This window comes from Cyprinus carpio, chromosome B11 (assembly GCF_018340385.1).
Source record: "Cyprinus carpio isolate SPL01 chromosome B11, ASM1834038v1, whole genome shotgun sequence".
Taxonomy (NCBI): Eukaryota; Metazoa; Chordata; class Actinopteri; order Cypriniformes; family Cyprinidae; genus Cyprinus; species Cyprinus carpio.
In genome coordinates this window covers 9,916,980-9,931,328 of record NC_056607.1, presented here as the reverse complement: position 1 = coordinate 9,931,328, position 14,349 = coordinate 9,916,980, and the positions used below count along the sequence as shown (strand labels likewise).

Here is a 14,349-nt window from a genome sequence, read left to right as displayed (position 1 = left end):
AGTCCAGAATCACATATAAATTGTTAATGATAATATTTTCCTTCCACACAAATTTATCAAGTTCACCTATAATAGCATGTAGCAAAAAAAAAAAATAAGTTTATTATCCTATAAATGTAGTCTTGTTAAAAAGAAAAACAAAAATCAAACATCAATTTTTCAACAACAGTTTATTAACGTATTGATTTGTAACAAAAAGGACCCCCCATGTATTTTCAACTACAAGATCTGCTGTTCTGTGCTTGTACAGAACTATAGAAATTTTGGGATTGACAGAGGGAAAAAAAAAGTATAAAGACACAATTCCTGTCTGAACAGGCAAACCGTAGGATGCAGCCAGAGTATTACGTATGCAATCGCTGTGTGTTGATTCACACAATTACACTGGAGTTTCTGTATTAAACATCAGTCAGGCTTTGCAGAGATCCATTCGGCTCTAGATATCCTTGATGACATCCTCAAGCTCTTCTTTTGAGTACATGTGAAAGGTCTTGCCAGGCTCTATTGTGGCAAGCTGCAGGCAGAGAGGTGGAAATAGTCAGAACCTTCATATACTTCTGAATTCAATTATATTTCACATAACCATGTGAGGTAATGCCCTTGTGTATTACCTCAATGTTAATGGCATTGAGTTTCTCCTCCATCACTTGTTTCAGGATAGTGAGAGAAGACTTAATGGCATCCTTTAACGTCATGGACTGAAAAAGATAAATATATTTATGAACATTTGGTGGGGAAAGGCAGCGACATCAATGCTTAACTTGAGACTGGAATTTTTTGGAAGCAATTCGATTTATGGGGAAGTTTTTTGGACACTGGCTGCTGCTTATTAGATTGCATGATCACATGGGACAGTCTGGTGACTAAAGTTACACTAGTAGAGGCATGGCATACTGGAATGGAAAGAAGCGTTGGGTAGATTTAAAAAGGGACTCTTATTTCCCAAGGACGTGGCTCACTTTGCTGCTCTAGTATTCTCTCAGGAGACACACTTTGCTCTGTGAGAATACCCTCTTGAAAATCTGACTGTGGCTTTATGGATCAGATGGCTCAGTTACTGCTTAGACTCTGCTATATACACAGGCTTGTGGAGAGGAGTTTGCATTACAGAAAAAATAAGATTACAGGAATAGTTCGTCCAAAAATGAACATTTCCTGAAATTTACTCACCTTTGGGGCCAGCCAAAATGTAGATAAATGTGTTTCTTCATCATGACAGGTTTAGAGAAATTTAGCATTCCATCAGTTGCTCATCAATAGATCTTCTGCAGTGAATGGGTGCCGTCAGAATGAGAGTCCAACAGCTGATAAAAACAACACAATAATCCACGACTCCAGTCCATCAATTAATATGTTTTGGGGCAAAAATCTGCATGTTTGTGTTTGCATGTCACTTCTGGTGAAATTATCAGTTCATAATCCATAATGCTTCCTCCAGTGAAAAATGAAAAAAAAATTTCACTTATAAAACTGTTTTCACTTAGAAAAGGTGCGTGTGAATATTTCTCTCTTGATTCAAACAAGACAGCATTTTTATTGGCGAAAGCAATATAATGGATAGAGGACTTGTATTTTAGCCTGAATCAACAGTTTGAAGTTAAGTGTCTTACTGGCGAATTTATTATAAACACACAGCTTTTTGCGTCACAAGATGTTAATTGATGGACTGGAGTTGTGTCGATTATTGTGATATTTTATCAGCTGTTTGGACTCTCATTCTGATGGCACCCATTCACTGCAGAGTGGTGAGCAAGAGATGTAATGCTAAATTTCTCCAAATCTGTTCAGACAAAGAAACAAACTCCTCTACATCTTGGATGGACTGCAGGTGAGCAAAAGTGTTCATATTATATGGGGAACAAGGTATGGATGAGTATGGAAGTTTGTGCTTTTTAAAGGATGCTGAGCTGCGCATTTAACTTAAGCGTTGAAACCTATTCAACTACTATTTCCTCATTAACTTTACCATAAAAAACTTTAAGAGGAAATAAACATGAAGCAGAAAGAGTGGGTGAATGTACCTTGTGGTAAACCTCCTGCAGAGAGCTCTGAGCTCCTTCAGATGCTGAGCCGATAGCCCTGGCATCACACTGCACAAAAGTGCCTGAAGGATCCATGTGGTATCTGTTAAAAGAAGTTTGGTGTGATTTACATACTTTACAAAATTAAGCAAGTCTGTACGAGCACCAAATTTTATAAGGATTATAATGTTTTTCATATTAATTTCTTGTAGAGCTACACAATTTGAAAAAAAAAAAAAAAAAAATTGTGATCGCTATTCAAAACGCAATAAAAAAATAAATAAAAAAAAACACTGCACAATTTTACCCAAAATGTTGTTATATTATCAATATAACTATAAAAACATTTCATTATTATTATTATTATTAATATTATAAAAGAAGTGCTGTGCTCATGTCCCGTGCATGTATTTAATTAAATCACAGCCTTGGCGATTAGTGATAAATCTAAGCACTATCATGATTTTGGTTTTATTTAAATTAATAGTGCATTCCTGTTTTTTGGAATGTACATCGTTAACAAAGTAAACATTAAAAATAACCCAAATCAGCAAAATTATTACAAATGTTTAAATACCCATTTTTAAAAAAAAAATTGCTGTATATTTTGATAGCTAAATAATACAAACAGTACTAAAGACAAAGAAAGTGTATTTACAGCTGAGGTCCTTTCTCATCAACACCTCCGAACAGCAGAGCGACACCAAAAGGACGGCTCTAAAGATGGGAAAGGTGGATATTTGTAATCAAACTACAACCAGAGACAACTGTCCCGCAGAGGACTGAAAAATAATGCAATAAAATGTTAGCAAGACGGTCAAACCATAGCGCCAGGGTCAGCGTCCTCCTCTCCAAACTGCAGAGCGAGGTTAGACACAGCCTGTGTTACGCTCTCCACCGTCATCGTCTCATTGTAGGTAAACCAATGGTTCTGCAGAAACACAAGAATGCTTCAAATATATGGCATTTGGTGTAAGAACACTGTATTTTACCCACTGACTAATCATAGCAGTGACAATACAGATGTTAAAGAAACCGTTCACTGACCTGTGTTTCCACTCTTGCTTTGTCAATAAGTGTCTTTGCATCAGCTATTAAGCCACTCATGGCACAGCCTGTATCAACAAATAAACATGATCCTTCACAACTAGTTTTATTATACTTATCCACGTGGAAAATGTTATTTTAAGCATTTTTCTTACCGATATGAGTGTCGATTTCTACAATCTTTTCAATGCTGCTGGGCTCCATCAGAGGAGAGGTTATTCGCTTCTCCACAGCGAGACACACTCCCTCCGATGTCTGGATGCCAATCGCTGTGGACCCCAACTGGAAAGACCCACAAAGCCAAAAAAAAAAATTAGCCCTAGCATTAATTTCTTACAAAACTCATTAAAAAAAAATCATTATTCTGCTAATAAGAAGTGTACCTTGATGGCTTCAATGGCATACTCTACTTGAAAAAGCCTTCCCTCTGGTGAGAAAGTGTTCACTCCTCTGAGGATGGAAAAAGATGTTAATATGATACAGTAAGTGTATTCAAATCTGTATCATAATATACTTTCCTAAAATACTCTACTAAATTATAGAGTTAATGCAGTTATTATCTCAGCAAAACAAAACTGAAAGTAAAAGTTTGACAAGAGTGTGACATTACATGCTTCAATTATTCTTTTACAAAGAGATATATAAATATCCTGAAAATATATAGACATATGAGCAGCTACTGACAACACACGCATGAAACACAGTTGACTGAACATTCAATTCACTGAAAGAGCAAAGCATGGATAAAGGTCATTCTTCATCTTACCTGTCATACTCGGATCTTGTCAGGAACATCTTGAAATGCAAATCTATAAAAATCAACAAGAACAGACTAGATTAGCTAACTTTAAATGTAAGAGTTGACACAAAAAAGACAGCTTGCTATGTAAGAAGCGCGATCTTAGCACTGGAGTTCACAACCAATCAACACCAGAATCCCTTACACTGATTGGTCGATTTTGATATAAAAGGCGGGGCTAAGACTAAACTGTCTATTTGATTGGTCGAACCACCTTTTACTCAATGACAAGGCATGTTTCAGTTCAACTCAAGCCATTCTTAGATAAGCTGTATCATAATACTCCGTCGTATTTACTTTCATACATGCACTTTTCTAAACTCTCAAAGGCCGCAATAAGCAGGTTTCCCATAAATTTTGTATACATGCTATTCTTTATTTTGGCAAAGGCCATGTGAGAACACAAACACATAAGCATCTAACGTTAGCTAACCGTTTACTGCTAAATAAACAACACACGGGCCGTTAAAATCACTTTACACAATATACTCTGTTGTCTTAAATGCTTCTCTCCGCTGATCTGCGGTTTACTGCAGTAGAGCACTACATCATAATGTGTTTATTATAGATGTCTTACCTTCTGCAGTGGAGGGTGAGTTTGCTAGTTTCAACAGTTCAGGAAGTGTTCACACATAATCGCCCGACAAAACCATTTCAGTTCAACTTAGGTTCCTACCCTTCATCATAGAAGCCTTTAAACACGCTGGTTATGATTACTGAGCCATATGACGACCGAATCTAGTAGCTGTTATCTGTAGGCGCTGCATTCTAAAGAACTTCTTTATTAATCGCCGCAGTTCCCCTTTATTCACACATTTCTATTCCCTGCTTACTTAAGTGCATTCGTGTATGCATGCATGTCTTTTAAATTTTATTAAACATCTTCAAATAACAAACAGGCATTATTACTGTTAGACATAAACACAGAATATTTATAAAAAATAAAACAAAATCTGACAAGAAAATACCCAAATACAAATCAGCAAATTATAACATAAATTAAATGAACTAAATTAACAGCGGATCTAAAAACTGTTATACATTTTTTTCCAAATCATTTTGCCACAAAATTTATAGCAGCCTTAAGTAAAACCTACCTATAATAATCATGTTATTACAATAATTAAACCTTTTGTGTGCATGTATCCACAACAGAAATATTTATTTTCCTTTCTTTCTTTCTTTCTTTCTTTCTTTCTTTCTTTCTTTCTTTCTTTCTTTCTTTCTTTCTTTCTTTCTTTCTTTCTTTCTTTCTTTCTTTCTTTCATTTTTGCATTTTAAACAGCCAGGTCAAGTGTATAAAACACAGTATAATTATTTTGGTAAAATGATATTATAACTCTTTTTTTTTCAGTAAAATACAATTGAACTTTTCGAAAACATTAGGATTTGTATTTATTTATTTATTTATTTTTTTAGGATAAATGGCTAATTATAACCCATAATTATAATATATTTCTGTTATTGATTAATAACAATTAGGAAACATGAGCAATTTTATGTTTATTATAAATACATTTTAGGTGAACTTATAACACTTAATAAAATATTGTTTAATAAATTTGTGTCCTTAATATGTTTTTAAATGTATTAAACATTTTATAAAAGTCACATCAATGATACAAAGCAAACTATCAAATTTAAGCAAAAAACTTCATCTTATTTGGGCCTATTTCGTGCATGTTTTTGGGAGATCTGGCAACACTGCGTTGAATTTCCCCGTGTATGTCACTTTAAGAGAAAGTTGCAATCACATGTCTCACTGTAGTGTAGAAAGTTTGACAAGTTGGTCGACACAAGTGCTGTTCTCCCGATATCGAAAACCTTGTGTCTTCTTCTTCTTCTTCTGTTAATAACGAACTCTTTATCAGCGTCTTTTCTATCAGCGTCAGTATAAAAACACGCCCAAAACATGGAAATCGTGCAGGTAACGTAATAAACTAGCAACAGTTTGGCGATCTTCGAGTTGAGGATTTAATCTTTAATTTCTCCATTTACAGAAAATTATGTCGGGGTTTAGTCTGGATTTGGGACCGGTGAAAGAGCCACTGGGATTTATCCGAGTCCTGGAGTGGGTGAGTTTCTGCGATCACTCAACAGATGTCACATTGTGTCTTTTTGATAGCGCGTTCATTATCAAAGTTAATAGATAGTTATACATGTCTTTAAACACTTTATTATGCGATCATATAAATGTACCTTACACGATAATACAAGTACGTTGCAGTCACATATGGTGCTGTTTTGTCAAGGGGGCAACACCCATGTCAAAATAATGGACCAAAATTGCAGTATTATCCACTGTTTAGGTCTTCTAACATATAGACATCTTTAGGTGTGTCATGTGATAGGAAACGTGCTGTAGAAATCATCTCAAACATACAAATGCATGCAAATTTATACAAGTCCTGCCTTGCACAATCCTTTGAGAATTATATGATGCTGAGGCTTCTGTGGTGGACTTGAGTATAATACTAAATATATCACTGCAAACAATGGAAAATCTAGGCTATATAAACTATAAAACACAGCTATCTGCAGGGTTCTCCGACTGATGTGGGTAACTAGACCTGGAGAGCATTAACCTACTAAGAAATCAGGCTGGATATGAAATTAACTTAAGTTTTTAATGTCAGTCTGATCTGATCTAAAATGAAGTTTTGCTGAATCCAGAATAGATTTATGGCAGAATAATGTAGCTTTCTTCATAAGGGAGGGAACCTCAACTACTTCGGCTTGTGAGCTAAATATATTTTTGTTTGTCCTCTATTTAGTCGTAGACTAGATTGAAATCGATCCAGTTAGTCTGATATGGTTTAGAAGGCCGGAAGTAGAATCTAACTGCCACATAATTCAGTGTTGATATGTGAAACTCTACCTGCATACTCGCTGGCATATATATCCGACAGCACTGAAAACCAGCCAAGGTCATTTTTAGAACTGATGTTGTATCTTCAGAAAAGAATCCCAGCTGCTGTTGCTTAAATAGCATGCAGTTTATTAGATGTTCACTAACTGCATTAATATCCGTATGTGTATACTATATATATGTGTGTGTGTGTATGTATGTGTTTGTGTGTATATCTAGAGGTGTGTATACGTGTGTTTCTCACCTGAAATGTCTACATCTCTTTCACTTTTGCCTGAGGCTTTGTATACATTTGCACTTTGCACACAGTTTTGCTTTGTCTTTGCAAGGTGAACATGCAAGGCCTTAGACAAAAGACAAGGTGTAATTTAACACAGTAGTGTGTTGTTTTGGATCCTTCGTATGGAAGTAATGTAATTTCTGCAACTTAATCCAGACTGCAAAGGTGGTGCTTTGGGGACACATCACAGATTCACAAGCTCAACGGAAATAATTCCAGGCAATGCAAACCCACAGTGCAAGATAATACGAGGTCATAAGGTGTAAATGTATCTGTAATCTCTCTGTAGGTTATACTAGCTTAACCCTTTTCCTCTTTGACCCAGTACACCACCAATATTCTGATTTGGTTCTTATTAATATCAATATTGAAAATTTTTGATGCATTTTTGCTGCATTTTTGTGCATTCTTTATTTGAAACCGAAATCTTTTGTAACTTTTCATAAATGTCTTACCTCAAAATAAATCTTTCCCCAAAATTGTGGATGGTAGTGTATCACAGTTTCCAAAAAAGTATGAAGCAGAACAACTGGTTTCCACATTGATAATAATAAGACATTTTCTTGAGCACCAAATTACCATATTAGAATGATTTCTGAAGGATCATGCGACACTGAAGACTGGAGTAATGATGCTGAAAATACAGCTTTTCATCACAGGAATGAATTACAGTTTTAAAAAAAGAAATCAGTTTTTTGAATTGTAATAATATTTTACAATATTACAGTTTTTACTTTATTTATAAAAATAAATGCATCCAAAAATATTTAAAAAAAATCATAATTATTTCAGACTTTTGACTGGCCATGCACATTTGTGCTTCTTTAAGATGTAACACATCTGCCGTTAGTTGCATAAAAGGGCTTTAATGTGGAGGAGGATATGGTTTATATGCCTTCATAAGCACTTTTCTCAAGAATGTCCTGAATTGAATAAAATCAGCATGTGTCTGCAGTGATGTTTTTGCTTTTAACCACCACAACCCAGATCTCCCAGCAGAAATGCAACAGTGGAGAGGAAGCTTTGGTTGCTAACAGGTAAACCGACCTCTGATCACGTTGATGGTGGTGGCATGGACGGTTCATTCACACAAAGGCACTCTTTAATAGTCACTTGCTGCGTGTAGGTGTGCACACCAGCGTGAACGTGGCATCCGTACACCATGTGGTTCTGTTTGGTGCCAGGCACCCTTAGCTGGCCCACTTTGCTTCTCTGTGCCAAGCACCTGCACCGCACGCTCAACAGGAATGAAGCCAAAGTCTTGCTGGGGTGAGGATCGCATACCCACTCTTGGATTTTCTTGGCAGCAAAACTGTAGGGCTATTTTTACAATCATTTTGGGGTGCAATACAGGATCAGATATCTGGTTTAAAGAAAGGAGAAAACTTTCTATTGAATAGTGTGAGGGTTTCGTTTTTTGAAATACAATTCATAATTGTATGTTTATAATAATAATAATAATATAAAATAGATTTAAGGAAAATATAAATTACCAAAAAATGTTAAAGGGGTCATGACTTAAAATGTTTTAATATGTTTCCTGAGGTTTATTATAATGTTAATAAAGGTTTTTTTTTTTTGCACAAAAAAACCCCAAAAACAAATATGTGGAAAAATTATTTTCAACCCTCATTCTGACCCTCCGTCTAAACCGACCTGTTTTTAAGGGGTGTTTCCTTTAAGGCTTCTCAGTAATCAGTCACTGTTATGATTGGCTAACATCATTGCATAGGAAACCGTATCAATGCCCCCTCCTATTGCATGTGAGTGTTTTGACAACATAATCAAAATAAAACGGTCATTTTTAGAAAAACATTCTGAAATCATTTACTTATGGTTTGTGATGCAGCTGCACTCAGATCTAGTACCGCTTTATCTTTCAACAAATGTTTCTTTGTGAACTCTCCATGACACTGTACCCATTCCTTGGACATGAACCATCATACCAGTCCGATCCGGACACGATCTGGGGTGCCATTTAAAATAAATGATACACTTGTTACTTATGCTAGGATCCTTCTGATATCTGTACAAAGATACGAACAAGCTTTTTAAACCAAACGCGTCAAAGCGAACGTTCTTTCACTCCATTTGTCCTGACGACAGACTCAAGAACATGGTCAAAAAAGCAAGCACACATCTGTGTACTGTATTCACTGTAGACAAGATAGCAAACAAGTTCTGCATCCCACTATTGTTTCTCCTTGTGTGACAGCAACTGCTTCTCAAAAGATCCTTCATTGTTTCTTAAACAGGGGTTCCACAGAGACACTTCAGTGATCAAACAGTCCTTGCAATTCTTTAATATGTAGCTGAAATGTAAAAGAAAGTTGAAGTTTAACTTGGTTTGAATATGTTTGCTTCATTTCCATTGACTCAGAGCTGTCTTTAAAGGTATAGTTCACCCAAAAATGAAGATTAATATGAGGGTTTTTCTATTAGCTTCTTACAATTTGCTAAATCTAAGATCCACAGTGTTCTTCTGTTCCACTCTATGGCTCTTAAAAGTTACGTTTCCATGATTGCTTTGGATCCTATCTCTTTTTCACAGCAAAACACTTTGGAAAAAAAAGAAAAGACTGGCTCAGAAAACACTGAAAAAATTCCAGCAGGATCTATAAATCAAAGTTGTGCTACTGTAGTTACTCTGACAAATGTCTGTAGAAGCCACGTCCTGTGTGGAAGTGGAGCGTTTGTAAAAGGAAAGCCGCGGACCACGCGCCAGGATATGTGTGAGTCAGTGAGGGCAAAAGTGTTGAAGGATCATTTACAGATGTAGGGCTTGTCTGCATGAAGACAGCACTCTTACTGTGATGTGAAATCAGGTATTGACACACGCAAATGCTGAATTAATGTTTTTGAAGTACATTTTTGTGTGTTAAAGTTAAACTGTCATCTGTGTTTTACTTTTGTTGCTTCAGAAAGTTGTGGAAAATTACAACCTTGACTCTTGAAAATAATTTCATGCACAACAAAGTTTATATATTGATCACACATAAAAATGTGATGAAATAAAAACTAATAAAACTTACAGAAAACACAACACAATTACATTTTAAAATGAAAAACGAAAATAGAAAACTAATTCAATACATTAATGAAAACTATCTCAATGATACTAAAATAACACTGATTCAATGCTGATAATATCAAAACAGGCAAATGCCGACCGATGCATAACAGCTGCTCTGTGGAAATGTAAAAATGCTATTTTTTAAATGTCTAATTATGATGATTGTTGTGTTTTTAGATCTTCACCATTTGTGCCTTTGCCACCACTGGTGGTTATGTTGGATCCACTCAGTTCACTGTTGAATGTGGAAGTAAAAAAGATGACGTTACTGCTCATTTTGCATATCCTTTTAGGTAAAGCAACCAGATCTCTACTATATATATTATTTCTAAATGAAAGTGCCTTTTTATGTTAAAATGCTTACCTGCTGTTAGTCATGCAATAAGTAATCCATATGTACACTGATTGAAGAAAGTGAAGGTTAACTGGAGAGACAATAAACTGAGTGCTATTAAACTTGTGACTTTCACTTACTAGGCTTCCGAGTCAGCCGTATGAGATTCCTCACTGCAATAACAGCAAGAACATGACTTACCTGCAGGGAGATTTCTCCTCCTCGGCTGAGTTCTTCGTCTGGGTGGGCGTCTTGGGCTTTCTGTACTGTACTTTCACCATCATCCTGTACTTGGGCTACCACCAGGTCTACAGGGAGTCTAACCGTGGCCCCACAATTGTGAGTCATCACTCATTTTTTATTTGGAAATATTACTGTGATAATATAAATGTCATTAATATCAGTGGAGTTGTTTTGTATTGCATTTTTAAATCCACACTTCATGAATATCATGAAACGTTTGAAACAAAATTATCTTGATGCAGAATATTTGTGAAAATTTAAATAAAGTTAAAACGTTTAGTGAGGATTTCTAAATTGCTTTTATTTAGTTTATTAACTTGTGGGCAGTCAATTTGAATTATTTTTTATTTCTAGTAGACATTAATTTTTTTTTATAGCTGTACATATGGTTGCAAATGAGAGCTGTATTTAATCCATCCAGTTGCAGAATTGTAATTTTTTTCCCCTTTACACCAAAATAAATGTAAACATAAATATGTAAAAAAAAAAAATTAACTTGAAACTTTACTGCCATATACACATTTACAAATGAACATATCCATAATACATTTTACATATATAAAATGTATAATACATATTCATTATATATATGTGTGTGTGTGTGTGTGTGTGTGTGTATGTGTGTGTGTATATATATATATATATATATATATATATATATATATATATATATATGTGTGTATATATATATGTGTATACATATATGTGTATGTATGTGTATATATAAATATATATAAATATATATTTATATTTAACAGCAGTTTTTACATTATTTAACCAATTCACTAATGAAATTTTAATTTTAACAGAAAACATTAATTATCCATTGTGAATATTGTACATGTTGGAAGTGACACTCGTGATTTTCTGTCATCTGTTGGCCTACTTTTGTGCTCTTTCTTTTGACAGCTACTTATCAGAATGTCATTATCTCTACCATTTCCATGAATAAGGACTGATATCCCAAACTTTCCTCTGTTTCCTCTCCAGGATCTGATTGTTACTGGGATCTTTGCCTTCTTGTGGCTGGTTTGCTCCTCAGCCTGGGGAAAGGGTTTAACAGACGTCAAATATGCTACGAATCCTGACAGGTTAATAACGGCATGTCTGCCTGAAGATCACTGTGTGGTGAAGACCTACCCTTCAATGGGTCGTCTCAACATCTCTGTGGTAAGTACGACTACTAACTGTTAGTTCTGCTCTTATTTGTTTAAAATTAAGCCTGGTTAATACCTAGCACATTTCATTGTGCAATATTTGTTTGATTATGTAGGCTATAAATACATTATGTAGCTCACATGTCCTACTTTTACTGCATTTTGGTTTTATGCTTTTAATGAAGTAAATATAAGAATAAGCTTTATATTATTAGTAAAACTTGTTTGTCCACATGTCATTTATTAGAAAACTTGTTTTAATAGATGAGTATCAAATATAATACAGGATTTTAAGGAAAGTTTATTTCTTCATCGTTCAAACATCATTTTATTGCATTGCATTATATGTTTTAAAGGGATAGTTCAAAAAATGAAAATTCTGTCATATAATTATGACACCTTCAAGGCCCAGAATGCAGGGTTGCCAGGTTTTCACTACAAATCCGCTCATTTGCCAACATACATAAGGACATCACTAAAATAGTCCACGTGACATCAGTGTAATTTTATGAAGAATACTTTTTTAACAAAAATAACTTTATCCAACAATTTCTTCTTTTCCATGCAGCCCTGCGACTTGCAGCTCATATTTTAAAATTGCTTGCATCACATTTTAAAAATAATCTCAATGGTAGAAAAGTGTAGTCCATTGTGATAACATTATCATTCTCCTTCTAGTAATTTCTTTGTAAATAAATGAGCATTTTAGAAATGAGCAGTTGTATCTTTCTCTTTACTGCATCTTCCAGCTCTTGGGATTCCTAAACCTGATATTGTGGGCAGGAAACTGCTGGTTCATCTACAAGGAGACTCCATTTCATAAACCGGCCAATCCCCCGCCCAACGCAGAGGGGGGAGTTTCCACCGCCTAATTAGACAAGACGGGCTCCTTCCTCTCCTCTCCATTTGTTCATAAAGCAGAGGACATCACCGTTTGTTCATGCCGACACATGTTGAAAAGAAACTACACTTTGATATGCAAAGGCTTCATTTCTAGCATCATGCATTGTTGCAGTCCACTACATTATAAATGCTCTAAGCTGAATTCTGTATGGATGTCCTTTTTTTATTTTTATTTTAGTGTCTGTTTAATAGCACTTTCAGAAGCTCATTTTGTCAAGCAGGTAAAAAAAAGAAACCAAATTTTATTAGAGCACTTAAAACACTAGCACACTAATATCTAGCTCTAGACATTTAAATCTTGTTGTTCCTTGTGGTTTTTAATAACTATTTATTGGTTTAAGTGCCTTGTTCTTGATAGGACAACACCTTACATTTGTCAGGGAAGGACAAACTGAAAAATTTGTCTTCGTTTCATCCATAAAGCCTCTGATATTTCGTCTGTAACCTTTATTTTAAATGTTTGTGTTGACTCTTCTTGAAGTGGTATTTGGTAATACATGACTATGCCAAAGACCATATTTCATTTGCTATCAGGAAAAATGTTAACTATTCAACACTAGACATTGTTTAACAAAAGGAAACTTGTTTAGTTGTTTTTCTACTGTTTGGAGTAAGTAATGTTTTCATTGTTTGTATTTGGCTGTTATTTGACTTGACACTGTAAATGAAGCGTCTGTATCACATGGGTTGATGTTTATATTTACAGAAGGAACATTTCATTTTGTGCATCTGTGGCATGTTTTACCATCTTATTTTTACAGAAAGAAATGTTTGAGGGGGGTTGCATTTTGTTAAAACTTAAAAAATAGAATGATTGTTCAGTAACAGTGCAGTTTATGTTCTGGTAAAAACTGTTTGTTTCGATTTCTAAATTGTCTTTATCATTATTATTATTATTATTATTATTATATCCTCAGTAGCTGTTCTAATCCTAAAATGAAACTATTCAGTGCCACATCTAAACTTTTTAATCAACATAACTAGACTTCATTAATATAAATGATTGTAGTAAAATAAGTTTGTGTACAATTGTGATTAAAGAGGAACAAAAGTGCCTCGGGTCACATAATGATTAATTTTTTGTCCTGGAGCGATCCTCAAATTTGGTTGTGACTTTTGGAAAATATAAGGGCACATTTTTGTTTTTGTGTTTTATATCTCTATCCTAAGCTCAGAAGGAAAATCTCCACAAGGCTGTTTGCAGTTCTGGTATGTACATTATTAATAGAGGAGAGCTGTATATATTGGTTCGTGTTTTATTTCCTAAAGGCTGTTGTTTACTACATAACCACTAGATGGTAGTGTTGTAAACATAATAAATCCAACAACTAAATTACATTGGTGTCACGTACGTTTTTTTTTTTTTTGGGCCGAAGGTAGCAAAAAAAAAAAAAAAAAAAAAAAAAATCACAACCCATTGCATTGCTCCTATCATTAGGATATTAAGTAAAGATCATGTTCCATGAAGATATTTTGTAAATTTCCTACCGTAATTATATAAAAACCTAATGTTTGATTAGTAATATGCATTGCTAGGAACTTCATTTGGACAACTCAGTATTATTTATTTATTTATTTTGCTGCACACTCAGATTCCTAACAAACCATACATCAATGGAAAGC

The 14,349-nt window shown here is 34.6% G+C and overlaps 2 protein-coding genes across 2 annotated transcripts; one reads left to right on the top strand and one right to left on the bottom strand.

Moving 5' to 3' along the window:
• Positions 1–151: 151 nt before the first annotated feature.
• Positions 152–4,568, bottom strand: psma5 (proteasome 20S subunit alpha 5). Its single transcript, XM_042733839.1, has 10 exons — positions 4,445–4,568; positions 3,835–3,877; positions 3,452–3,518; positions 3,224–3,350; positions 3,069–3,136; positions 2,845–2,952; positions 2,680–2,738; positions 2,022–2,124; positions 612–698; positions 152–514 (listed from the first exon to the last, which is right to left on the bottom strand). The coding sequence occupies exons 2-10, from the start codon at positions 3,861–3,863 to the stop codon at positions 437–439; spliced, it is 726 nt and encodes a 241-aa protein (XP_042589773.1). The 5' UTR covers positions 3,864–3,877; positions 4,445–4,568; the 3' UTR covers positions 152–436.
• A 1,046-nt stretch (positions 4,569–5,614) lies between these two features.
• On the top strand, positions 5,615–14,062 carry sypl2a (synaptophysin-like 2a). The gene is made up of 6 exons (XM_042733838.1): positions 5,615–5,794; positions 5,868–5,942; positions 10,267–10,382; positions 10,567–10,762; positions 11,657–11,836; positions 12,573–14,062. Exons 1-6 carry the CDS (start codon positions 5,780–5,782, stop codon positions 12,693–12,695), a joined length of 705 nt encoding a protein of 234 aa, XP_042589772.1. The 5' UTR covers positions 5,615–5,779; the 3' UTR covers positions 12,696–14,062.
• Positions 14,063–14,349: the final 287 nt, after the last annotated feature.

Bases quoted from the DNA above. Each gene is read 5' to 3' on its own strand.
- psma5 (XM_042733839.1), bottom strand. From the start codon at position 3,863: ATGTTCCTGACAAGATCCGAGTATGACAG. The intron at 2,739-2,844 runs GTTTGACCGTCT...TCCCATCTTTAG, and splicing joins ACGCTGACCCTGGCGCTATG to AGCCGTCCTTTTGGTGTCGC. The intron at 2,125-2,679 runs GTAAATACACTT...TTCTTTTAACAG, and splicing joins GATGAGAAAGGACCTCAGCT to ATACCACATGGATCCTTCAG.
- sypl2a (XM_042733838.1), top strand. The intron at 5,943-10,266 runs GTGAGTTTCTGC...TTGTGTTTTTAG, and splicing joins TTATCCGAGTCCTGGAGTGG to ATCTTCACCATTTGTGCCTT. The intron at 10,383-10,566 runs GTAAAGCAACCA...TTCACTTACTAG, and splicing joins CATTTTGCATATCCTTTTAG to GCTTCCGAGTCAGCCGTATG.